The 25,681-nt window shown below is 30.6% G+C and overlaps 6 protein-coding genes and 1 non-coding gene across 8 annotated transcripts; 3 read left to right on the top strand and 4 right to left on the bottom strand.

Moving 5' to 3' along the window:
• The first annotated feature begins 1,275 nt into the window (after positions 1–1,275).
• Positions 1,276–1,348, top strand: Trnav-aac (transfer RNA valine (anticodon AAC)). The gene has a single exon. It is a non-coding gene; the product is annotated as a tRNA-Val (tRNA).
• A 329-nt stretch (positions 1,349–1,677) lies between these two features.
• On the bottom strand, positions 1,678–4,193 carry LOC126852681 (protein AAR2 homolog). Its single transcript, XM_050597712.1, has 5 exons — positions 3,642–4,193; positions 2,887–3,002; positions 2,661–2,814; positions 2,302–2,577; positions 1,678–2,174 (listed from the first exon to the last, which is right to left on the bottom strand). The coding sequence occupies exons 1-5, from the start codon at positions 3,812–3,814 to the stop codon at positions 1,766–1,768; spliced, it is 1,128 nt and encodes a 375-aa protein (XP_050453669.1). The 5' UTR covers positions 3,815–4,193; the 3' UTR covers positions 1,678–1,765.
• Positions 4,194–4,299: 106 nt separating this feature from the next.
• LOC126852686 (uncharacterized) lies at positions 4,300–6,343 on the bottom strand. The gene is made up of 5 exons (XM_050597721.1): positions 6,152–6,343; positions 5,669–5,922; positions 5,285–5,471; positions 5,068–5,166; positions 4,300–4,988 (listed from the first exon to the last, which is right to left on the bottom strand). The coding sequence occupies exons 1-5, from the start codon at positions 6,198–6,200 to the stop codon at positions 4,870–4,872; spliced, it is 708 nt and encodes a 235-aa protein (XP_050453678.1). The 5' UTR covers positions 6,201–6,343; the 3' UTR covers positions 4,300–4,869.
• A 906-nt stretch (positions 6,344–7,249) lies between these two features.
• On the top strand, positions 7,250–9,909 carry LOC126852680 (dihydroorotate dehydrogenase (quinone), mitochondrial-like). Its single transcript, XM_050597711.1, has 2 exons — positions 7,250–8,279; positions 8,366–9,909. Exons 1-2 carry the CDS (start codon positions 7,928–7,930, stop codon positions 9,175–9,177), a joined length of 1,164 nt encoding a protein of 387 aa, XP_050453668.1. The 5' UTR covers positions 7,250–7,927; the 3' UTR covers positions 9,178–9,909.
• A 144-nt stretch (positions 9,910–10,053) lies between these two features.
• On the bottom strand, positions 10,054–12,745 carry LOC126852691 (stress-associated endoplasmic reticulum protein 2). The gene is made up of 3 exons (XM_050597727.1): positions 12,495–12,745; positions 11,095–11,167; positions 10,054–10,892 (listed from the first exon to the last, which is right to left on the bottom strand). The coding sequence occupies exons 1-3, from the start codon at positions 12,576–12,578 to the stop codon at positions 10,855–10,857; spliced, it is 195 nt and encodes a 64-aa protein (XP_050453684.1). The 5' UTR covers positions 12,579–12,745; the 3' UTR covers positions 10,054–10,854.
• A 977-nt stretch (positions 12,746–13,722) lies between these two features.
• LOC126852670 (transmembrane 9 superfamily member 3) lies at positions 13,723–18,523 on the bottom strand. Its single transcript, XM_050597693.1, has 10 exons — positions 18,159–18,523; positions 17,607–17,802; positions 17,369–17,491; positions 17,032–17,285; positions 16,697–16,936; positions 16,327–16,611; positions 16,033–16,241; positions 15,634–15,780; positions 15,473–15,556; positions 13,723–15,392 (listed from the first exon to the last, which is right to left on the bottom strand). The coding sequence occupies exons 1-10, from the start codon at positions 18,237–18,239 to the stop codon at positions 15,248–15,250; spliced, it is 1,764 nt and encodes a 587-aa protein (XP_050453650.1). The 5' UTR covers positions 18,240–18,523; the 3' UTR covers positions 13,723–15,247.
• Positions 18,524–20,185: 1,662 nt separating this feature from the next.
• LOC126852672 (asparagine synthetase [glutamine-hydrolyzing]) lies at positions 20,186–23,702 on the top strand. 2 transcript variants are annotated; one of them, XM_050597697.1, is made up of 10 exons: positions 20,186–20,312; positions 20,466–20,670; positions 20,756–20,881; positions 21,459–21,695; positions 21,807–21,981; positions 22,055–22,284; positions 22,350–22,477; positions 22,669–22,958; positions 23,061–23,295; positions 23,369–23,701. In XM_050597697.1, exons 2-10 carry the CDS (start codon positions 20,545–20,547, stop codon positions 23,523–23,525), a joined length of 1,704 nt encoding a protein of 567 aa, XP_050453654.1. In that variant the 5' UTR covers positions 20,186–20,312; positions 20,466–20,544; the 3' UTR covers positions 23,526–23,701. The 2 variants fall into 2 exon arrangements, with proteins under 2 accessions (XP_050453654.1, XP_050453653.1); XM_050597696.1 differs by having other exon boundaries at positions 20,234–20,312; positions 20,469–20,670; positions 23,369–23,702.
• Positions 23,703–25,681: the final 1,979 nt, after the last annotated feature.

The raw sequence follows: 25,681 nt of genomic DNA, 5'->3' as shown, positions 1-25,681 counted from the left end.
GATACATATATCAAAATAGAAAATTTTATATACGAATAAAATATTTAGAATACGTAATATTTTATGGAAGGCAGCAAAAAATAACATTTAAGTTTAAACAATTCAATTATTTTATATTTTATTGTATTTTTCTTTATAATATAAACACAGAATTACATAATGTTATCCAATATGTTTACATGTATATTATTACGAATTATTAGAATTATAATTCCATTAAAAAAAAAAAAATGGTTTCCTTATAACGATAAAAATGTATACATATGTGCACTCTATTCGAGATCTACAGATGAACATTTATTTGCTTAAATTCGTATGATGAATATGAAAAGCAAATGTTTGCTTTAAAATATTTTTATGTACAATGTTTCATTACTGTTATCATCATAAATAAATATATATCTATTACGAAAAATAATTTCTTCAACAATATAAATAACTAATCGATTCGTAAACAATTTTATGTATAAATTTCAATGTAAAGATGTGTTAAGCTTACAATTTAAATAGTGCTAATTAAATATTATGAAATAACATTATTATTATGCAAATATAAAACATTAAAAATACTATAAATTGGAAGTTTTCTAATAATATTTCTGGAGTTTAAATTTTTTTTACTATATCTATAAAAACCGTATTTGATTGCGAACTGGTTGCGATTGGAGTTATGATCAATAGTTGCTCAATCAACCGTTAAACTGCTTTGTTCTGATTGGTCAATCTACAAGAGATGATTAAAAATTTGTTAACAATTTTTTTTAAGAAAACGGGCAACTACTAAACATTTTGAAGGCGGTACCAAACATTAGCAATCAACGATTGAATGATTGGTAAAAAAAAACCATAATAGTCAAAGTGAAGGGAGCTAAAAAAAAGATTAAAAATTTGTTTATGTTTTTGTGAAAAAATGGAAAACTACCAAATGTTTTGAATGCGATACCAAACAACCACCAAACGATTGATAAAAAAAATTCATAATTGTCAAAGTGGGGGGGGGGGCTAACTTTCGTGAGGTCGGCCGTAAGGCATAAATACACGTATATTATTTATCAATCACATTGCACTTATGGTTAGCATTTTATTCGACTATAAAAATTGTTGCTTTACATGCAAAAGCATATGTGATATTGGCATTGCACCCTAAGATGCGCCATGTTATTTAAGCATCGCCCATTTGACAAATCCCAATATTAAAATAAATATCTCTCTGTATATTTATATTTATTTTACCATACTGCATATAACCAAGTAACAAGAAGTTCCTAAATAAGTGTTTCCGTGGTGTAGTGGTTATCACATCCGCCTAACACGCGGAAGGTCCCCGGTTCGATCCCGGGCGGAAACATGAATTATTTTTGCCATTTTTACTTTTATCCTTTAAAGTACTGTTTTTTATTGTATATTGATCGTAAATATAATTATATATAATATACATTTTAGAGATTTGTTAATATATAAATCTAAAAATAATTTATTTAAAATAGCTATATTATGTTTAATAAAAATAACGTCTCTGTTATGAAATATAATTAGCATAAAATTAATAAGACAAGAAAAAAAAGAATTTTTGATATAGAAATACAATAAAATAAATTCAGCATTTTGAAAATATAATAAAATTTGATATTAATATATGTAATAAAATAACTATACAGAAAGATAGACACAAAAAGCTTTCCACTAATTATTCAGATTTATTTATAAGTTATATTTAACACAATATCGTATTTTCATTTATAGCTATTAACCTATTTAATCTGATTTATTCCAGAGTTACGATTACAGGTGCTTCATCGTCCGGTTCTTCGAGCAAATTTGAAAAATCCCATTGAAACTTAGTGGTCAATCGATCCTGCAAGCGTTTCGCATACAATTTCAATTGGCCGTCCACTTTGGAGTTCGATTCGATATTACCGAATAACTTGCACAGATTGTGATACACGAAATTATTGTTCGCTACAATGTCGCACAGTACTTCTTCAGGCACGTATAACAATTCTGTCTCCAGAACTTGCAAAAACTCCATGTAGATAGAACGATATTGAGGAATCGCGTTGTCCACGCCGCAGATCAGCGATACAAGTTTTTTCCACTGTTCGAAGGCATCCAAGCTCTGACCGACTAGGAAGCAGATGAATGTCAGCTGTATCTCCCCGATGATTTCGACAGGTCTAAGAGAATTGTAGGAAAGTGATTTTTCAGTAGATATTTATAATATGCGCTTTTTTATATGTCTCACATTTTTCTCCACTTCAGCTTTAAAAAAGAAAATTACAATAGTTTTAATTTTAAACTTACTCTTGTAATTTCTTCAAGGTAGCGTGTAAGACGTAACTAGAATCGAGAGAGTGCCGCGTTATCTCGCTCGGAGTCGCATCGTCGGGATAATGCTTGTCCGGTATTTCCGTGAGTCTGAGCTCCGTGCCAGGTCTCGGTTTCAAATCCGGCAGTAACTCCTCCTCCTTGTCTTCCACCGTTAGTCGACCGGATTTTCTTCGCCTACTGTCGGATTCTCCGCCACGCGGCCTCGAAGCATCGTTGCAGGGCTCCAATTCCAAAGCGGATCGTACGTAACTGAAACGTGCAATATTTCATTGATGACGATATATGTTGAACATGTTACATTTTTAAATTGACAACTTGCACGTTTTACTCACCCGCATAGCGGCGAACATCTTGTCACGAGAGACTCGGTGATCCTGCTTGATAATTCTTGCCACTGTTTCAATATTTCATATGGATATGGTCCTAAATATCTATCCAATTCTTTTAAATTATCCTTCAATCTCTGAATTGTCTCTTCGGGCACAGCTATTGTTTAAAGATATTATTATATTATCATACACGCAATGATCTTGAGTTATATTAACAATTTCTTCTTACGTTCTGAGCTGATATCTTCCTCTTTGCTGTCCCATCTTTTTACTAAGAATTCGCATTTCTTGAAATCATGAAAGAAACCAATTCTTGGTGCCATCTCGCCAAGTTTATTTACAGCACTATAAAAATATTATAGATTATTCTATAAACTGTCTTGTGAAGAAATATATAGTGTTTGAAAATTAGGTGGACAAATTTTGAGTTCTCCACAAAACAAAAACAAGAAATGTCATATAAATATGTGTCTAGAAATGTTTGTTTTATAAGTTATAATCAAAAGATTATATTCAAATCAATATCCTGATCTAAATCCATTAAATTTTTATTTGTAGAGATACTTAAAAGCCCTAGCTTATGCAACTAAAATTGCAAATAAAGAGACACTTCATTCAACGCATCGTGGATGCCTGCAAAACTATTCACAACCATTATGGGATCTTTGAAAGGATGTGATAGTCCATGATCCAATGTGATGTAACCATGCATGCAATAAAGTGGATGGAAAATATTTTAAGCATTTGTTATGAATTGTAAGCAGATAAACAATTGAACTGAAGATGTATTACATTGGACATATATCATTATAGATATATTCTGTCAGTTTTTGTCATTGAAATTTTTCCATTAACCAGGCATTTCCCAAACATATATTTATATGACATTTTTTTCTTGTTTTTGTGTGGAGAATTCACTCCCAAAATTCATTCACTTATTCCTGAAATATTCTATACATATCTGATATATATATTATACATTACCTGTAATGCACAAAATGGATCCCAGGTGGTATCATTTTAATGCCCTTAAAATTGCCCCCTGTATTCCATGATTTCATATCAATGCCAATATCAGTTCCTTGCGGTACATCCAATAAAATCAGCTTAGCTCCTTGCGTTAGTAGAGTTTGCGCAATATTTTGATCCATCTCCATTGATTCTGTGTCTCACTACTATGTTCTCTCATAAATATATTTGCATTTTATAGCTAATTGAAGTTCTTAAAGCAAATTTACTTTGTTATTTGAATAATAGAATTTTTGACAATATAATCTCATTCACATTATTACAAGTTTATTATAACCCTTGAAGTTTATATATCCTCAATATATAATACTATAGCATGCATTTCTAGATTACAGGATCGATTATAATTTATATTATATTAATTTATATATATGATAAACGTCCAATGCATCTGTATTGTATTGGATTTTGGACGAGAAACAGCAGTCACTTTATATTTATTATAAATTATTGAATGCCCACATACTTCTTTGACAAATATTTATTATTATTGAGAAACAGATGTTTCGCAAATAGCGACATCTGTGATAGTTTCAAATATTTTGGCGCGATCTTTTGTGAAATGAGAAAATGTATGAATGTTTCATCAAACGATAAAATCAAACAAAATAGATTAAAATATTATAGCTCTTTTTCAAGAAATATAATTTTGCAATATTTGTAAAATATGTTTAAGGTTAAAATATATTTAATAATAATATGGTTTTTCTATCTGCATTCCTTAGCCATTATATGCTACAACTGTGTCAAATTCATAGAAAATATGCGTGTGCTGCTTTAATAAAACATTATACTAATAAAAGAAAAAGATAATATTCTTAGTAATCTAAATAATTCTTGTATGTGTGAATACTATAGAAAAAAAATTTATTATAAATTGTATGTATACATACATACGCGCGCGCGCGTACACACAAACACACACACACACATATACAATTTATAATTTTTTTTTTCAATGTCGGCTTAATATAAAAAATACATTTTTTTTTTCTTTTTTTATCGTTTAAAAATAATTTAACGTGCACGTAATTACAATGCTTTATAACTATATTTGTCAATGCAAAAACATATATCTATTTATAGAAAATAACTTATTATAATATCAGAATTTGACTTTACAGCTACTCTTATAAGAAGCTAAGGTTACAATATTAAAATAATTCTTATATTACAGTTATCACTACAGATCATCATCGGATATATCAGATATTTCAGGTAGATCATGGAACAAAAATTTGTGTTCTTCATCAAAAGTTCTATCAAAAGCCAATTTTGGAATTTCTAATAAGATCGGTGAATCTGGAAAAAAAAAAAAAAGAAAAAAGAAATGTGGATCATAATCTTACAAGTGAACAAATTAATTATTGTTGATTTATACCTGGCATCAGTTCTTTTTCTTTAGAAGGCTTTATATTCTCTTTCTCCTTAGAAAATAGGTCTTTAAATTCTTTTTCTATGATCTCAATATATTCATAATCTAAATAAAAGATTCATTTATAAGAATATTTTACTACTCGCATATTATAATATTACTATATAACATAATTAAATATTATCAATTGTTTATTTATTAAATAAGAATTGTCCACACATACCAAATTTATGTTGACCATCATGCCAATATGCTAATTTTTCTGATTTGGGAAATTGCTTGATATTTTTTTTAGAAGACAATGGTTTCTTGAAAATACCTTCATTTAATTGAGCTTTTGTACTTTTATTAATCACAGTCGTTTCTTTTAGAGCAGATTCTTTGAACTTGGATGGTTGTGCAAATAGTTTCTATAAAAAGAAAGATAATATCGCAAATAACTTTTTGGAAGACAAAGACTAAAGATTTGACAAATTCATAAAAATATGCAATAGAAATCTGTTAAATACAAAAATTACAAAACTCTTTATAATAAAATAATGCCTAATATGTATTATATTATGTTTCCAATATATTTAAAATACAAGAATACAATGAATTTATTTACCTTTGTTTCTTTTCCTGGAGATATTGGACGTCCAACATTATCTATTTGTGTTACTTTCAACTTTAAACGATCCTGTTCTTTGTTATCTTCTGTATTTTTTTTAATATTAACTGAATGTGTGCTATGAGATATATTCATATCAGAATGGGATCTTATTGATAATCCTTTTGGTTTTGCACCTCCCATAGCCTTAAGGGAATTCAGTTTAATATCATGAGATATTTCAGACTGCCCAATAGGTTTCATCACTTGGCCTATAGAGAATAATTTAATTTATCGTATGCATTTTTCAATGTTTATTCTAACTAGTCTACATCTAATGTTGAGCGTCCATTCAATATAATTTTTATATATTATAATAGAACACTTTTTTTTTCTTTGTACAAAACAACATATTGTTTTATAGAAACAAAAAAAAAATCTTTTAAAAACAAACAAATATAACAACATAATATTATAATCATAAAAATAAGTTTTGCCCACCTCTGCGAGATTCGGTGATTCCGCCCAGTAAATTAAATATGTTAGACATTTTGTAATTATATACACACGTGGGTCGTCACCTATCTTCACCTATTTCTAAAACTATCTGTCACAAATCTGCAATTTCCTTTCAATTTCTAATCGACAGAAAGGAGGCAAGTAATCTTCGCTCGACGATTGAAAATAAAAACAACCGTTTATTCTATGCGCCTGCGTGACTTGTTTATGCCGAGTTTATCGGAAAGATAGATTGTCAAAACATAAGAAAATAAAGTAACCTTTGTGAATGCCATCTGTTCAATAGAAAAGGCAACTATAAATGGCGCCATTTTGAAATAATGTATTTTTAACTACCATGGGCACCGTGACGCAACCAATGTTAGAGTCTGTAATTGAGTATTGTAATTGAATGTACAATTATGTTTATGAAACAAAATCTTTTTTTACTACAAATTGAAAAAATAAGAAAAAGTTTATTAAAATAATTAATTTTAATTTTTTAAATTAAATTAAATATTAAATTAAATATTAAATTAAATATTAAATATTATTATTTATTGGCACTTAATCATTGCCTTTCGGATTAGGACGGACTTCCCGTTACAATTCTTCTCCAACATTCATTCACACATTCAATCTTATATTTAAACTAAAAACTAAAAGAACAAACTAAAGAACAAACTAAAAACAATACTCCAATACTATATTAAAACTGAGACTAACTCAAAATTAAAATTAAAACTAAAACAAAATTAAAATTGAAATCAAAAATAAAAAATTCAGCTCAAGTCAAGCACAATCAAATACAAAATCAAACTCAAAATATAAATCAATTCTAAATTAAAATTATCCTCCCCTTTCTCCCTCCCATATTCATCTCCCTCACTTCCTCCATCTATTCTCAAGGTCATTGCACGTTAAAAAAATTTTAGTAATCGTAAAGCCGTAAGTAAATCAACCAATCACAGTTCAAGCATTCTTATTATGTTTTAGAATGTTAGATTGTGATTGATCAATTTTCTTACGGCCTTATGATTACGACTAAAATTTTTTAACGTGCAATGGCCTTCAGTTCTCCTTGTTCCTCGCTTCCTTCTTCCTCTCTTCCATTGCCTTTGCTCCATTTCCCTCGTCTTTCTCGTCTCTCTCTTTTTCATCTCTCGTTTCTCACTCTCTCTCTCTCTCTCTCTCTCTCTCTCTCTCTCTTGTCTTGACCTTGAATAACAGTCAAAAAGTTTTAGCCGTCGATCATTGTTCATTAAAAAATTATTAACAAAAAAAGTTTGAAATATGTATGTACAAAGTACATGCATGGACAGGAAGCCGCACGCGCGCACACACAGGGGCGGAGGGATGGGGTGGGGGTGTTCGACACCTCTCCCGTACCCACCCCGCCAGACTAAACATCATGACTGTGATAATAAATTTGTTATTTTGGATTAATTAACGAGTTTATTCGAAGCTAAGTTCCCATTAGTAAATTCCTTACTGTAACTCTTAGTTTCCAGGGAAATATCGCTGGCGCTTAGAGTTAAGTATCTAATACTCGAAAAGCGCGGTAAAAGAACACGTGGCAAGATTTATGTATATATTTGTGATATTGCTATCTATACACGTTTAATGAGAATTATTAATTTAATTTTATCTGCTTTAACCGAATTTGTTAGATAACAAACATGTGATCTGGTTTCAATAAAATTGAATTTTATATTTGCATATGTTGATTGTGGCTCGGGATAATTTTTGCAAGTCCGAATAAATGTTTTAAATGCTGAGATGGCACAACGATTAAGCAACAAAGCAAAACTTAAATCGCTTATCACTGTGACAAGCAGTGCCGTTGCTTTGTTTGGTGGTATTTCATTCTATCAGGGCAACGAAAAATTTTACAACGAAATAGTTATTCCGCTAGCTCAGTTGATAGATCCAGAAATTGCCCACAATCTTGCAGTGAAATCTCTAAAATGGGGTTTTGTGCCGAAGCAGACAACAGAAGATCCCAGTTTACTTCAAACTACTGTGCTGGGTTTGCAGTTTAAAAATCCAATTGGTATGGCTGCAGGATTCGATAAACAAGGAGAGGCAGTAAAAGGATTGCATAAGATTGGCTTTAGTTTTGTAGAAATAGGTAAAATCTATATATAATAATTATAAATAATATGTGTAAAATAATTATAAATAATATGTGTAAAATAATTATCTTATAATTTGCAGGATCTGTGACACCTAAAGCACAGCCTGGTAATCCAAAACCCAGAGTGTTTAGACTACCGGAGGATAATGCAATTGTAAATAGATATGGCTTTAACAGTGATGGTCATGATGTTGTTTGGGAACACCTTAAGAAACTGAAAGAGATTAATTTTGATGGTATTATTGGAGTGAATTTAGGAAAAAACAAAGAGACAAAAGATACAGTCCAAGATTACATTGATGGCATAAAAAGATTTATGGATGTGGCAGATTACTTTGTGATCAATATATCTAGTCCTAATACTCCAGGTTTAAGATCCTTGCAAAAAAAGAAGAATTTAGAGGAATTACTGACCAGAATAAATGCAGTGAGAGAATTGATTGGTAGCAAACAACCATTGCTTTTAAAGCTGGCACCAGATTTGTCAGATACTGAACGACAAGATGTAGCAGATGTAATTTTAAAAAAGAAATCTAAAGTTGATGGTTTAATTTTGTGCAATACAACAATTACACGACCGCATTTGAGTAATCCAAATAAGGAAGAAAGTGGCGGTCTCAGTGGTGCACCTCTTGCAGATATTTCTACCGCTATTATTTCTGACATGTATAGACGAACGCATGGCAGCATCCCAATTATTGGTGTAGGTGGTATCTTTTCTGGTGCTGATGCTTATGTCAAAATAAAAGCTGGTGCTTCCTTAGTACAACTTTATACTTCGTATGTGTATAATGGACCACCAATAGTAGGCAAAATAAAAAAGGAATTATGTGAGATACTTGAAACTAATGGTTTTTCTTCTGTGGCTGATGTGGTTGGATACCAAGAATAGATAAATATATCTTATTGAAAAATATCCTAACAACACAATATACAACCGAATAACACTTACAAATCTACTGGAACAAGCATAAGAGAAAAATAGTAAGCAAGAATATGAAGCCGAAATCAAAGAAGATGAAACTAGAATAAAGGATATAGATGAATATTCTGAATTGAGCAATGATTCATCTGATGAGAGTGAGAAAGGAGAAGATAAATTGCGGATAAATTACATATTCAAGAATGTGGATTTTTCTGGGACGATAAAGCAAACTTAGGAAACATCTGGCGATGATGAACCTAAAGAAGAACCTAAGCGAAAAAAGAAATTAAGCGCAGCCGAGCGTCGAGAGCAGGAATCGTCAGCGAGAGGAAGCTTCGACGAGTAATAAAATACCTAACTCGACGGATCAATTCAACAAATTAGTTTTATCAACAGTTCCTTAGTCTGATTATAATATATAGCGTATCATTTCGACCAATAAAAAGGAACACGCTCCATGGCCAGACCTCTAGTCAATGCGACAATTTTATATAGACTTTAAAATAAAAAAAAAATTACATTTTATCTTTTTGTTTATATTATATTAAATTATAATTAATTTTGTGAAAAATTTTCGGAATTTTCATCATATTTTCAAGATATTTAAGGAAAAATAACACATAAATGAAAAAGAATAATAAGATATAATGCAATGTGTATGTATATATGTACACAACTATTTTTTTGAACATCCAAGGAATTGTCCATTCGATAAGTAACGACAATGAATGAAAGAGAAATGTAATTTTTTTTTCCAGACTAAAAAAACAGATTGCAATTGGGTAAACTACGTGCGGAAAAAAAAGGATGTGATTTAGAGATAATTATTTAAAATATCTCATGTAAAACAATATATATCTTTATTGATAATACATTTTATTAAAAGAGATATAATGCACTGTCAGTGTAGCAAATATTCAAATATCTGTATAGACAAATCATTCTTGATATATATGTGTATATTATAATATATATTTGTATAAGTATATAATGACCCCTAACGCACATCGATAATGCGTAAGCATCGTACAAAGGCCATTATAACAACAGAAAGCCTACCAACTGTTTACAGTGGAATGCTTTGGAACAAGTCTGTCAAACTGTCGAGCCTATATGCTATCAATTAGACAGGCCTGCTTGAGGAGAAAAATCCGCACAATAAATCCTGTATATACAATTATTTACTACATACACATAGACGAAAGAATGTACATTTGAGAGGGAGCAGAGTATAAAAAACACGTTAACATGTACATTATTAACAGAAACATTAATGTTTAGAACATAGTAAAGAATCAAATATAAACAAATATTTATTTTCTTTCATAATTTTTGATTAATAAGATTTCCTTTGGAAACAGTATTATTTTCAATGCTCTTCTTTCATCTATGTGTAGCGCAATTAAGTTAAACGCTTATAAATGCTAAATGTTATAAATAAATCTTTGAGCTTTCATGAATGAAAAATAATTTTCCAGCTACTGTTCAAATTTTGCCATTACGAGCATACATCTCGTTTCCTGCAACATCTCTCTTCCATTTTATAATTTATTAGAAAAATCCGCCAATCTTTCTTTTGCATAGCAACAAGTTGTAAATGGTATGTTGCATTAAGATTAAAAGTAGCACCTTTCTTCCTCATCTTTAAGCCATTCTGATACTTTGAATGATTTGAAATACAGCTGTAACAAAGAACATGTACATCATTATCTTAACTAAAGTATGTTTCGAGAATCCAAAAATTCAAGTATATAAATCATCAAATATAAATAAAAAATAAAGAAAAAAATTTTTTAAATGCCAAGCTTACAAAACAGACCAGTTTATATAAAATTAGTTTATTGCAAACTTTATGTATTCAGATTGTCACATATATGTACTTACCAGATCCACAAACGACAAAGAGGAATAAAGCTAGGAGCCAAGGACCAACCGGAGAGCTCTCCTCTTGCGATTTCTAATATGACAAAAATTGTTGTTTAATACAGCTATAGACATAGATCAAATACAGATATGAATATAAATAGATGCCAATGTATTTTGAAATGTTACTTAACAGAAACATATATAAGAAATAACAATATCTTTCATTAATCATCTAATAAACATCTCAAGAGAGATGCAGAGAGATTATCAAAATTAATTCAATTATTAAAAATATATATTAAATAATATATTTCAAAAATACTTTAATAAACTTTCAGGGTGAGTTCTTTAAACAAAAATAAAAAAAGAAATATATAAATATAGATCCAGAAAAAATATATCCAGAAATATCTAGTTTATCAGAATTATAATTAAAAGATTATTCAGTACTAGAGCCTGAGATTCAGTACCATGACCTGACCTAAATCCATTAGATTTTTATCTGTAGAGACACCTAAAAGCCCTAGTTTATGCAACTAAAATTGCAAATAAAGAGATGCTGAACGCATCATAGATGCGAAACTATCTGCAAATGCTATGTGATCAGTTTCGCAGTTCATGATCCAATGTAATGTTTGTATGCATGCATTAGCAGGCAGAAGATTTTAAGCATTTGTTATGAATTGTGAGTAGATAAATAATTGAATTGAAGATATATTGGTCATGTGTCATTGTAGATACATTCTGTCAGTTTTTGTCGTTAAAATCTTTTGATTATAACTTATAAATCAGATTAATCGTTTCCGAACATATGTTTATATGATATTTTTTTCTTGTTTTTGAGTAGAGAACTCAGCCCCAAAGTTTGTTGAAGTTTTTCTGAAACATGCATATAATATATGTATAATATTATATTATAATATATTTAAATATATATATAATTAATATAATATAATTAATATAAATATATAATTTAAATATATATTTAAAATTATATATATATATAGATACAGATATAAATGCACTTATATCGTTAAATTCTAGATAACTAAAAATAAAAAATATTAGTGGAAGCGTTGAAGAAATAAAGCTTAAAATTTGACTAGCGTATCAATCCCTCGCAAGCGAACGATTATCTATAACAATATGTATCTCGAATTGACAATTATATATATTCGTGAACGGACATTCAAAAGTCAGACTCCAATCGCAATCATATGTATACTATCCTCTCATTTTATCTACTTCATCCCCTGTCCATATGTGTCATTTCTTCTTCTTCAAGGGGAAGCATGTCTTCCAAGTTTGACAAATCTCTACATATGATGGTCTTTCCTTTTTTTTTCTTTTAATTCTCGACAGAGGAGACTTCTATATCTTACATCCTGCATTGGAGATTCAAAAAACGATCGACTTACCGACGACTTGGGGACGTTTCCCCGTAACGTGATGTTCTTCGTCGCCTTCTCGTTGGCGATGCGCATCCTCTGTTTCGGTGCCATCGTCGCAGCCCCTTGATAATAGAATGCGTGTCTCACGTAATGATGAAGCGCTCAGCTCGAGTGACGAGCCACCACCGCGGATGGTACACACCGTATGCGTGTTCGTCCGGCGTTCACGCGACGTGCGCGCGTTGGCACCAGCTGGCGTGATGTGACACGTGAAGTAAGCTGCGCGACAGCTCGACGGCTCTCGTGCCACACTGTCACCACGCGAATCAATTGAGCGTGTTTCACGCATACTCGCATTCCTCGATAATCGTCCTTCAATCCAGTCGCCACCGATATTTATTTATTTTTGATTACAGAAAAATTAAAAGGGAAAAAAATATCAAACGCTCGGATATAGGGTAAAAAAAGATCCGCATCGCAAAGATCCCGCCATGGCGGCGGGAATCTTGATTTTTCGAATATCACACCGTTATTAAAAATTCGTCACTTTCTACTTTGAGAGATTAATTGAAATAATTAATGAGTTTTATTCTGATATTGTATAGGGTGTTCCAAGCACTTCAATAAATTTTAGAGTTCTTCACATAAAAATAAAAAAAATGTCATATAAACATATCCAGAAATGAGTAGTGGACATTTTGAGCATTTATTATGAATTATGAGTTTTGAGTAGATAAAGAATTGAACTGAAGATATATTAGTCATGTGTCATTGAGATAGATATATTCTGTTTTTGTTGTTGAAATCTTTTATAACTCACAAATTAGGCATTTTCGGACATATGTATGTTTATTTTTTTCTAGTTTTTGTCTGGAAAATTCACCTCCAAAATTTTGTTGAAGTATTTCTGAAACACCCAGTATATACGGATCGTGCCAAGAGCATTTTACGTCGCTTATCAAAAAGGTAATTCAAGATCGAAGGATGATCCTTTCTTGATCTGGTTTAAATTCGAAAAAAAACCGGAAATACACATTCAATTCTTATATCTTTTTGCAACATAGAGAATAAAATAAATATATCCGAATAAAATAAAATTTTACAGCGACAAATTAGAGTGTGTCTTCAAATTTTGTAAAAAAATTCCAAAATTTTATCCAATATTTTAAGATATTTGTTGTAATTTTCTAAACTAATCTAGAGAGTAGACAACCTGTAACAATTAGCAAAGTAAAAGAAACAATAAACGGCGATATTGTATTTTGTATACGTAGAAATTTTATATTTTTTTTTTTAGAATCGCTACATCTAACAACAAATCATTTATTTTCGAAGACTCTCACCGACATTAGTCCTTCGGTAAAATTACTGAAATATAATACAATACTCGTCGTTATATTTTTCGCGAATAATATCCACAAGTACCTATCTCTAATTGTGTTATGGAATTTTAACTTCTCACTTTTTAACGGCGATCAACGCGATAATACAGTGCGGAAGAGAATCGGGAGCGAGGATTCGTTCAAAATAACAATGGAAATATTCGAACGAAGGGAGAAGATAATACAAAGAGTCATGATACTGCACATAAGGAAATCTTACTACAGTATCAGTACTGTGCACTCACAATTTCTCCTCCTCATTTCAACTACCACTCTAAAACCTAACAATAAGAGAGAGTTAATTCCCACTGATAATGAAATTGGCAAATTGATTTGACAGTCGCAGAAAAATAGTCTAGTCACAGTTATGTCTTCCTCATACAATTTCAATACAAAAGCCTTATAAAACTACCGTGTTAATAAATTATAATATACGTGTTTGTCCACGTCTAATCCAACTTTGTTTATTAGAGCTCTTTCAATATTATAAGATACTATTTTGCATTTTTTTTTTCAAGAGCTAGAAAACATTATCTCGCTTTATAAATTATTATACTTTATTTTGCCCGAATTAAAAGCTCTCTTTTGTCAAAGAACAAGCTGAGACTTCTCAATCCTCGCGTGATTGCTCGATTAATTTTCTATGCTGTCCACAAGTGAGACAGTAACAAATATTACAGCATATAGATACATGCCAAAAATTATGTTCATATAGGTAGGAATGCAATCGTGCAATTATATGTATATGTGTATGTGTGTCTGTATGTTGTGTAGGTGATATGTGTACACATATACATATATAATTATTAAATTAAATATTGATCATAATAATTTTGTCGATATACCAATTCAATAAAAAAATATGGAACAATAACGTTAAATTTGCACGATGGCGGAATTTTCATTCATATGATTACTCAGACTCACACATGGATTCGGCTAATACTTACAATTATTATTTTATTATTGACATATGACTGCTTTTGCGACATGTGCGCGCGTACTAGTACAGCAGAATCCGTTTACAGCGCATCTTTACTTGTGTCAAATTTAGCGATTCAAAGAAAAGAAATTAATAAATGAAACGCGAGGACATCGTTTGAATATTTAGATAGTAAATACGTGACGCGAGTTTTGTTGAAAGAATAATAACAAGAAAGATACACATCATTCGATGATGCCGTTTTCTAGTCGCGCTTGCGTTAATCGAGCCAATGATAAATGTAGATTTAAAAAAAAATCGTATTCTCAAATGACATGATGGGCTTCTTCAGGATAGATGAAGTATGTGTACTTCATTTCATCGAGAACATCACACGCTGCACTGGAATTACATCGTTCGAATCACGATGCCATAGTATATACTGATAGTATATACTATATTCAGCAATGTACTTTTTAGTCTATCTTGACTGTGGAATATATCTTCCGCACGAACGCGTTGGTGCCAATGTATCCGACTGTTCCGCACATAATGCCCAAGGCTAAGCTGAACAACGCCATGTAACCGAAATAAAACGCTGTTTGGAAGAGACCGTACATTCTGCAAAAATAAAATCGTCAAACAATTGCAAAGACTTTTCATTGATCGACGTGAGAAATTGGTACTGTATCTCTACTCACTTGGTTTTGAAGAAAAAGTAGTAAAAGGAATAAATGTAGACGTAGCCAGCCGTCGAAGCCGCTGCAAGAAAACTCGTCCACTGCCTGTGGAAGAAATCTACATTGTACACAAGCCGTATATTCGGAAGAAAAAAGAGAATACAAAAACAAGATAGACTTACCATCGATAGTCTTCGGCATTTAGTAAGAAATATGTACATACAATAGTGACACACACAGTCACTATCATGAGAATAACGAATACTAATAACATAAAGCCATAAACGTAGTAGATCTTGTACGCCCAGAATGAGGTAAAAATGAAGTACCTAAAAGGATTGTAACTCGAAGTTAGTGTGTGCGCAAGAGAATGATTGGATAAATAATTTAAGAAGTGTATATCAATTGGACACAATGTGTATTGGACAGTGATTGACAGCTCATAAAATGAGAGTCTTTGATTGATCAATTGATCATGTTGGTTATCAGTATAGACACCGTTGATACAAGTGATGTGTCCAATCGCACTGTGCCCAAATGAAACTCTTCCAATTTAAGGTAGCAATATATAAAGAGCATACATTTCAATAAAGATCGAACCAAAGGGTAAGATTCCACCGAGCATTATGATCACTAGCGGTTCCATAAACCACTTCTTCTCTGGTATCGGTCGAGGCACCGCATTCACGCGACACGGAGCGTCTGGCGTCCCGGCGAGATTCCGGCCTAGAATCGTACCTACCATTGTCAGTGGCAATATCACAAATATGCAGATACACGTGACTGCGACCTGCACACATACGATGAATGGTGATCGTATATATCAGTGTAATGACTTCTACGTAAATTTATCGAACTTAATGATGAGTAGTTACCATGGATCCGAAAGGTATCGCTCTGCTGGCGTGATAATACATGGCGATGAAGTTAATGAAGAAAGCAGTGCCACAGACCATGAGCGGCAACATGAAAGCGCTGAGGATCATCTGTTTAATCCATACGCGTCCGCCCATTCGCGCGTACAGTCCACTGCCCGCGTAACCATTGATAGGCGACGTGGCGGCGTACACGAATATTGCTGTCGACAGCATCGATCCGCGTTCCGTATATAGTTCGCCCAGGATAGCGAAAATAATTACGCTCAATACAACCACTGTGACCTGTATATCAAAAGCAGCAGCAACTTACAATTTTATTCTTCTACTTTAAAGAATCAATCAAAGTGAATATTTAGCGAATACACACCTGATAGCCTGCACCTATAAGAGCTGAGAAAAGCATAGCATGACTCGCAGGCCTAAAAACGTCTCCGTGAACCTGTTTCCAGCCATATTCGTCGCCCAAATCCCTTTCCATATCGTCCATTTCTTCGTCTCTACTATATCGGGCGTAATCCTTTCTCAAGGTGCGCATCAGAATCATTGATACAAGCCCAACAAGGAAGATCACCATCATGAAACTATTGAAGATACTAAACCAATGTATCTGAAAAAATCATTCATAATTTTTATATGCAGTATATTATATATTGTATCCATTACTTAAGGTAACAAGAATGCTGCATATAATAAGTAACTTACTCTATGCTGAAAGAAGTTAGGATCCAGATACTTGTCGAATCTATCCTCAAATTTGACATTACTCTTCTTCCAATTGACTTCGTAACTGAAAGGTATACGCGCACCCTGTACCAGCTTCACCTTGTTTTCGCTGGTCAGATTAACATCCACTATCTGCTTACCATTGTACCCAATATCAAACTTTTTATGCGTCCAAATATAATAGGAATCTGATACCGCAACTCCGTCGTTGTTTTCCAATTCGCCTACAACACCTATAATAAAAAAATTTCATCAAAAATGTCTGATTCTAAAACCTCAACATATATGCGTAAAAAACAAGAAATCTTTCAATTACCCCATATTGGCAAATTATCGATATACATTTGATACCAATATTGATTCTTTATCGCGTATACAAATGCCTTCTGGCTTTCTTCATTCAGACTTATCTGGCAGTATTCTGTTTTTGAGATATCCTCTGAAACAGAAGAAGGTTTAGGATTCTGTATCTTAGATACCAGTAGATCACAGTATTCTAATCGACTACTATTAGTATTTATGTACTCATATATTCATTATAAATGTATCCCAACCTTTGAATTCGATATCTAAACCACTAAACTTCAATTCGATGCCCTGTAGTGCCTCCGATAGGGTCTCATGATAATGATTAATGACATTCTTGGTGCCTGTACAAAAGGGTAAGGAGTAATACGAGTATGTCTCCTGACGATTATGATACGGTCCCACGGTACTCATCCATAAGACAACCTCGTCGCCACCCTCGTACTGGAAACAAACAAGATATAGACCATTGATCATGATAATCTTCCAATCCGTATCATAGAAATTTATCCTTTTATTTCGTAAAAGAAGAAAAATAAGAAACAAGCATGTCTACTTGTAAGATTATGTCAAAATTTTGACAAATGGTAATTAAACACTAATAGAGTAAAAATATTGTATATATTATTATATGGTGCAAATTCATTTCATATGATAACAGAACTAGAATAAATAGAGAGAAAAAGATACAAGAAAGAAACATTTGGCAACGTCGTCACTTTAAATGCCAACACCGTAGATTTAAATGCTGACAATCTGGACACGTTCGAAGGACAGTCTGACACGCAACGGGTACTCACGACGTGATTATGCTCGTCGGCGCAGGCCGAGGAGAGCAGGCTAAACGCCAGAATGTGGAGTAATAATCGTCCCCGATGCATGTTTATTTATTTCTGAAGGTGGAAAAGGCGCGCGCCGACCGGCCGGGCGCCCTTTTACGCGAACGCACGAACGAGAGATCCCACCAGCGTGACACGACGACGACGACGGACAATCCCCATAGATTTCGTAATATTGCCTACCGAGCGCGTTACACTAGGCTTGCAGAAACACCACACCGAACACGGAACGGATGGACACGTATCATGCAGAGATCTCTCCTGAAAGGTGCGATATATATCGCTATATATCACCGCGGCCTTTGTTACGCCGCGTTGTCTATCGCAGTTTTTGTTCGTCGCCGTCAGATGGCGCGCTCATCAGATTTCTCTAAAGTCCCTAGAAATATTATGCATCTAGGGATTTTTTGTGGCAACTCTGTGACAATCTGAAAATTTACTAATTTAACCAATATCGTTAAATTACTAGTTTTAATTTATTTATGTATCGATCAAACTTTATATAACAGCAGTAACTTATTAAAAAACAATTTTTTTTTTCAATTTTTATAATTAATTTTTAATTTTTATAACATTTGTTTTCATTTATAATTTTTACACATTCAATCATTCAATTATAATATTTCTTCGCTTGTGACACATTACTTTTATTTATTTTATAGCAACTGTTATGTGTATATTAGCGGAATTTTTTTTTAAATGTTGCTGAAATACTTTTCATGCTCAATAGCTAAGTCGCTAACGACAATCCAGTCACATGATTTTTTTATCACTTTAAAACGAGCGATAAGCGACGCATAAAAAGGTATATCTTTTCAGAGTGATTAATAATAATAATAATAATTATATATATATATATATTAAAGTTGTAATAATTATTTCTATTAGTTTGATTTCTGATTCAAGCTGATTCGAATACAATTTTAACATAAGAAATTCAGATATTAAACTGATAGTTCAGGATTTATCATATATATGAAATGTATATATGTTTGTATATTGTATTGTATATTGCATTTTAAAAATGTGAGCATGTAAATTATGTATATATATATATATATATATATATATATATATATATATATATTTATTTATTTATTTAGTGAATTAAATTTGTTTTTTCAAAATAAATTTAATTCACTAAATAAATATACATAAATATGTGTGTGTACTTTATTCCAATTAAGCTTTATCAATAAATTTTTAATTTGAGTTCTGCCAAACGCGCTCTTATCAAACAAACTTTTACATATCATTGTATCAACCATACATTATTATAAAAAAGTTTAAATATTATAAAATTATTTAGAACGCAAAAGAATATAATATATGCATGTAGAAAGTTATCAAGAACACCGCCGGATGGTGATCACTTAAATAGTTTGATTAAATTCATCGCGGCTTTTTGTGTATTATCAATATTCACCAACGGATATTGGTATCCTAAACAATTGATAAGTGCCTGCGAATAATCAACCGGCAATTTTTTGAAAGTAATGTATATATGTACAATTTATATTTCGCTACGCTCTTACCACTTAGCGATTGTGTTCTGATTAGGGATTGGTTGTATGCGCATGCGCGCTTTTGCGCAAGCGCAGCGGTGGGAATGAAGTGACGTACATACACACGTGCATACATTGTGACAGTACGTTATGGCAAAAATTTAAGTGATAAAAATAAAGTGAGATTTTTGTATATTTGTATATAATTGTTGTTTAGTTAATTATATATATATTTTTATATATACTATATGTATAAATTTTATTTTTTAATATATTTTTAAAAAATTTTTATATACTTTAAATGTATGTAGCCGGATAACAGTGCCCTTTTTTACTTATACGAGATACTTTACTGATGCCGCATTCCCGCACATGCGCGTACAGCCGGTCCAGAATTACTGTGCTGTCATTGCTTGCGATTGTTACATCATTAGAAAAAGGATTATTCATATATATATATATATATATATATATATATATATATATATATATATATATATATATATATATATATAGCTATATATAGCCGATGTGCCGGCAACCGACAGTGCGATAGCGTGAGTTCGACGTGGATGTACGTGGCACGTGAAAGCAAGTGCATCTATTAAAGGTTCATCTTTTTGATATTTAATTAATATTTTTTATAACATAATTCATTAAATGTTAAATGATATTACAATTATCGTGTAATATTATTATATATTATTGAGCCTCTTTTATAATATGACTCCTCTACAAAATTTCTTCTTTTTTTTTATAACAGCAGGGATCTGTGCCAAAATAACACGTGGCAATAACGATTGGTAATATTGAAAAATCAACGGTTATCAAGGAAAAAAAAAATGTGTGGTATTTGGGCATTGTTTGGTTTGGAGACCCAGCCCTTGGTCTGCATCTGCGAAAATTTCGACAAGATATCACATCGTGGCCCGGAAGCTTTCAAAATCGAATTTGATAACAGAGTCAAGGTATCGCTTTCGTTAAAGTTAGAGAATTCTTAATGCTGCAACATTTTTTTTTTTTTTTTTCATAAATATCTTTTTCTTTTTACAGAATGGATATTTGGGATTTCACAGATTAGCCATTATTGATAGCCTGTATGGAATGCAACCAATGAGGATACACAAATACCCAAATATTTTCCTCTTGTGCAATGGAGAGATTTATAACTGTGATAGAGTAATATATTTTGATTTTTTTTGCATTTTTATTATATATTATTGAAAGCAATATTGCTGATTTGAACAAAACTCAGTAAATACATAATAATTATAGGTAAATACATAATAATTATAGCAAGCAAAATATGAAAATGTCAATGAAATTTGTCACGTATGTTATAAAAAAAATTATAATTTGTTGAAGCTAAGATTGATACATTTTAGCACTAAGATATTTATCATTAATGAAATATAATAATACAAACATATACATAAAAATATATTTAAGCAACATTGCAATGTTACGTAAGTAACATATTTGCTTATTCCGATATGTTTATATATATATATATATGTATATATATATATATATATATATATATATATATATGTATATTATATTTGTATATTTCATCAATGTAACAGATTTTTTGAAAAAGCGCCACTTTCTAACTTATTTTTTTTATAATATGAATCATGATACTTTAAAAATTATTATTTTTATATTTTATATTAAAATGTACAGGATATTTTATTGAAAATGGTGAGACAACAATTATTTCTATCAAATAATATATAAATGCAATATATTGCAGCTACAGAAACAATATCATTTTGAATATGAAACTAAATGTGATGTGGAAGTGATTACGCATTTATATGCAAGCACTGGTGCCGACAATGTTGCTCGATCTCTGGATGGCGTATTTGCATTTTGTTTAATGGATGTCATCAAAAGGAGAATTCTAATAGCCAGAGATCCATATGGTGTAAGACCATTATTTAGATTACGATCAGATGATGGGCAATTAGCCATTTCTTCGGAGAGTAAGGTACTTTGCATTAATAATTAAAAAAGTTAATTTTTTCTCAAAATCTTTGCTAATTTTATACATAAATATGTCTCTATAAAATAATTTACAAATGTGATAAAATTATTTTAGGGTTTGATGGAAATTACAAAACGTGTAAATAGCAAATGGACACTAGAACCATTTCCTCCAGGCCATTATGAGGAATATGAAATTTTATCTGATGGTCGAACAAAGGTTTTGTCTAGTATCAATTATTATAAACCTGGTGACAAACCTTCTTTCCATATGTATGTTCCTTGGCCTAGTGAGTACATAAAATTCTATTAATACACATAGAAAGTATACATTTAATAATATATCTAATTTATCTTTTGTAGCCTTGAGTCCAAAAGATATCCACGGCAATGTTCGAAAGCTACTTTCAGCAGCAGTGGAAAAACGATTAATGGCCGACAGACGGATAGGATGTCTACTATCAGGTGGATTAGATTCTAGCTTGGTTGCAGCTCTATTAGTGAAACAGGCAAAAGAACATAATTTACCATACAAAATTCAAAGTTTTGCAATAGGTATGGGTGACAGTCCAGATATTATTGCTGCAAGACAGGTTGGTGAAAGTTTTGACTTTTGTCCTATCTTTCTTCATTAGTAATTTTTTATTATGCAATATAGGTTGCAGATTACATTGGAAGTGAACATCATGAAATTATCTTTACAGAAAAAGATGTAATTGATGTATTAAATAAAGTTATTTATTCACTAGAAACATATGATATTACGACCATTCGAGCTTCGATAGGGTAAGAGAAATTATATTAATACACATAATATTAAATGTGTGTTTAGTTTTTAAATTATTCAGTGTTATAAATAAAAAAATTTTAATATAAGATTCATATATTTTTTTTGTTTAAAAAGGAATAGATTTTATTTTATTAGATTAGAATGGAATATTTTATGTATAATGGAATTAAAATTTTTTATTTTGCAGAATGTATCTTATTTCGCGGTACATAAAACAAAATACAGAGACAACTGTGATCTTCAGTGGAGAGGGTGCTGATGAACTGGCACAGGGTTATATTTATTTCAGAGATGCTCCTAATGCAGCAGATGCTCATAATGAATCTCTAAGATTATTGAAGGACATATATTTATATGACGGTTTAAGAGCTGATCGCACGACAAGTGCATTCAGTTTGGAGCTGAGAGTACCATTTTTGGATCTTCAATTCACGTCATATTATTTGTCCTTGGATCCAAATACACGACAACCTCAAGGTAGAGCAACGGCAATTGAACATTATGAACGATGTTGCAAATAATATTATTCAAAAAGGAGGTATATTTAAAAAAAAACTAATACTATGTATACATTACTAGATGGAATCGAGAAGCATTTATTAAGATCTGCTTTTGATGGAACTAGTTTATTACCTTCACACATATTATGGAGGCATAAAGAAGCTTTCAGTGACGGAGTTGCGTCTATCAAGAAATCACTTTTTCAAGTGATACAAGAAATAATAGAAAATCGTGTTCATGACGAAGATTTGAATGCAGCTTACACTAAATATCCTCATTGCACACCAAGAACAAAAGAAGCACTCTATTACAGGTAACGTACATATCAGACATTGTAATAAGCAAATTTTCCTACTGTTTGATAATGATTTATCTTTTGTTTGTAGAAATATCTTCGAGTCGCATTATAAAGGACAAGCGGAAAGTTTTACACCTTATTTTTGGATGCCACGTTGGGTAAAAAATGTTACGGACCCATCTGCTAGATTCATCAAACATTATGCTGCAAATGCCGACGAAAAAGATCGACTGAAAACAATATAAAAAATAGGATAAATATCTCATAAAAAATAAATATATTATATAAACATATGTGCGTGCGTGTACGTTCTGGTTACTTTTGCATGAAACTCAAAAATATTAAGATATTTTTATTATAGATTTTTAAAGAAATGTCCAATGCAATGTTTGTGCATATTTTCTAATATATATATATATATATATATATATATATGTAACAACTATATATATATATACTATATATATAACTATATATATATATATATATATATATATATATATATATATATATATATATATATATATATATATATAACAATAATAAACAACTTTTAAGTTCAATATATTAATGTGCTAAATAATGTTATTGAGAGTGTTCTGAGAGTGTAGCTGAAAGTATTCTAATAATGGCACGAGCTCTGACATTGAAGTGCAATCTAAAAAAAAAAATTTTTCTCTCAATGCTGAAATTTATGTCTTCTCTGCGATTATTCATGTATCACGTTATATATATATATATATATATATATATATATATATATATATATATATATATATTTTAATTAGAAACTGTAAGAGTTAGAGAATTAAGATTTGAAAAGGAACATTATAATAGAAATTAAGGGTAGTTAACAAATTGTGGACACTAAATAATAGAGAGTTAGTTAGATCAAATTAATTTATTATAAGAATTGTCTAAGGAATAAGATCTTTTATTTAATATCAATACTTGATTATATTATGACTCGCTTACCTCATAATAACGGTTCTCAGTAACGGCTGGACCGAATTTTTAGCCTCTCTCTCTTTTTCTCTCTCTATTTATCTATCTATCTATCTATCTATATATCTATCTATCTATCTATCTATCTTTACCTATCTATCTTTATCTATCTATCCATTCTATAATTAAATAATGTTAAAAAATTATATTTTATTATTAATTTAAATTTTTATAATATTGTTGTATTATTAAAAATCTTGGAATATTATGTTAAATATAATTATGTTATTGTTATATTTAAGTTAATTTTTCTTATTTTAAAATTTATAAAAAGTATAAGCTGTTTATAATTTTTAATTTAAATAAATATAAATTGTTTCTAGTTTTACTATATTTCTTTTAAATTATTTTATGTTTTCCCCAACAATTTCTATTCCGCCAAGTTTTTCCAAACTTTGTTTTGACTAATAAAAAAGATTCTAACCAGACTTTATTTTTATTAGAGATTTTAAAAGATAAGAAGGAAAAGGAGAAGGGAAAACGAGCAATAAAATTTTGATAATATATATATTTGGTTAAAATATTTTTTTATTAGAAATATAATTTTATTTTTATTTTGTTTTTCTTCATATTTTTCCTCTTTCCTCACTTTTGTGTTTTTTCTATTCTTTTTCTGACATTAAAAGAATGATATAAATAAAATTTAATTAAATTAATAAAAACATTTATCATTCGCTATTCATGTAATATTGAATTAAATGAACAACAAGCAAAAAAATATATAAAATATATAATTTCTGACAACATACCTTTTATTGTCCTCTTCCTCTTCTTCTCTCTCCCCAATAAAAATTGGGAGCAGACAGTTTATACAAAAATTTAAAACTGCTGCTCCCTTTGACGGCGGCCCGATCGCCTTCCTCTTGGTCTCGAGTCTGTAATAATCCCTAAAAAACTTACCTTTTTAAAAAAAAGGTAAAAAAAGGGGCCAAGTACACGCGTTATGTGAAAAAATATTATATTTAAATAATAACATTTTAAATAAATATACTTTTGTATAAAATAATTAAATATTTAAATTTCCTATAAAATAATGATATCAAAATGCGCAAAAGCATAAAATTTATGCTATAAAATATTTTTATTTATTGTTTCAATATTAAGAAAAATTATATTTAATAAATCGCATAATAATTAAAGTAGTAGTATAGCTAAAATAAAAATAATTTTCTAAATAACTAAATGCACAATATACGCATCTAATGCTGTGGGATATAATTATTGAAATAAAATTTCTCATAAATTCTAAATTGCATAAGACAAACTTATATCAAAGCAAAGTATAAAAACTTGGCGTGCCCGGGTCGCATTAAAACATATTGTCTTAAATTTATTTGTGTTGTTTCATATTATGTGAAATTTATTTGCATCAATCATATAATAAAAATATTATTAT

Source organism: Cataglyphis hispanica, chromosome 11 (assembly GCF_021464435.1).
Source record: "Cataglyphis hispanica isolate Lineage 1 chromosome 11, ULB_Chis1_1.0, whole genome shotgun sequence".
In the NCBI taxonomy this organism is placed as follows: domain Eukaryota; kingdom Metazoa; phylum Arthropoda; class Insecta; order Hymenoptera; family Formicidae; genus Cataglyphis; species Cataglyphis hispanica.
This window is presented reverse-complemented; position numbering and strand designations above follow the sequence as displayed.

Bases quoted from the DNA above. Each gene is read 5' to 3' on its own strand.
- LOC126852691 (XM_050597727.1), bottom strand. From the start codon at position 12,578: ATGGCACCGAAACAGAGGATGCGCATCGCCAACGAGAAGGCGACGAAG. The intron at 11,168-12,494 runs GTAAGTCGATCG...TTGTCATATTAG, and splicing joins GAAACGTCCCCAAGTCGTCG to AAATCGCAAGAGGAGAGCTC. The intron at 10,893-11,094 runs GTAAGTACATAT...TCTTTGTTACAG, and splicing joins CTTTGTCGTTTGTGGATCTG to CTGTATTTCAAATCATTCAA.
- LOC126852670 (XM_050597693.1), bottom strand. From the start codon at position 18,239: ATGCATCGGGGACGATTATTACTCCACATTCTGGCGTTTAGCCTGCTC. The intron at 17,286-17,368 runs GTAATTGAAAGA...TTTTTATTATAG, and splicing joins CGATAATTTGCCAATATGGG to GTGTTGTAGGCGAATTGGAA. The intron at 15,393-15,472 runs GTGAGTAGAGAT...TTATTTTTGCAG, and splicing joins TACTTTTTCTTCAAAACCAA to AATGTACGGTCTCTTCCAAA.
- LOC126852686 (XM_050597721.1), bottom strand. From the start codon at position 6,200: ATGTCTAACATATTTAATTTACTGGGCGGAATCACCGAATCTCGCAGA. The intron at 5,167-5,284 runs GTATGTGTGGAC...TCTTTTATTTAG, and splicing joins TGATGGTCAACATAAATTTG to ATTATGAATATATTGAGATC. The intron at 4,989-5,067 runs GTATAAATCAAC...TTTTTTTTCCAG, and splicing joins AGAAAAAGAACTGATGCCAG to ATTCACCGATCTTATTAGAA.
- LOC126852672 (XM_050597696.1), top strand. From the start codon at position 20,545: ATGTGTGGTATTTGGGCATTGTTTGGTTTGGAGACCCAGCCCTTGGTC. The intron at 22,285-22,349 runs GTTGGTGAAAGT...TATGCAATATAG, and splicing joins ATATTATTGCTGCAAGACAG to GTTGCAGATTACATTGGAAG. The intron at 22,959-23,060 runs GTAGAGCAACGG...ATACATTACTAG, and splicing joins AAATACACGACAACCTCAAG to ATGGAATCGAGAAGCATTTA.
- LOC126852681 (XM_050597712.1), bottom strand. From the start codon at position 3,814: ATGGAGATGGATCAAAATATTGCGCAAACTCTACTAACGCAAGGAGCT. The intron at 2,815-2,886 runs GTAAGAAGAAAT...TTTAAACAATAG, and splicing joins GGAAGATATCAGCTCAGAAC to CTGTGCCCGAAGAGACAATT. The intron at 2,578-2,660 runs GTGAGTAAAACG...TGCACGTTTCAG, and splicing joins AGATGTTCGCCGCTATGCGG to TTACGTACGATCCGCTTTGG.
- LOC126852680 (XM_050597711.1), top strand. From the start codon at position 7,928: ATGGCACAACGATTAAGCAACAAAGCAAAACTTAAATCGCTTATCACT. The intron at 8,280-8,365 runs GTAAAATCTATA...TATAATTTGCAG, and splicing joins CTTTAGTTTTGTAGAAATAG to GATCTGTGACACCTAAAGCA.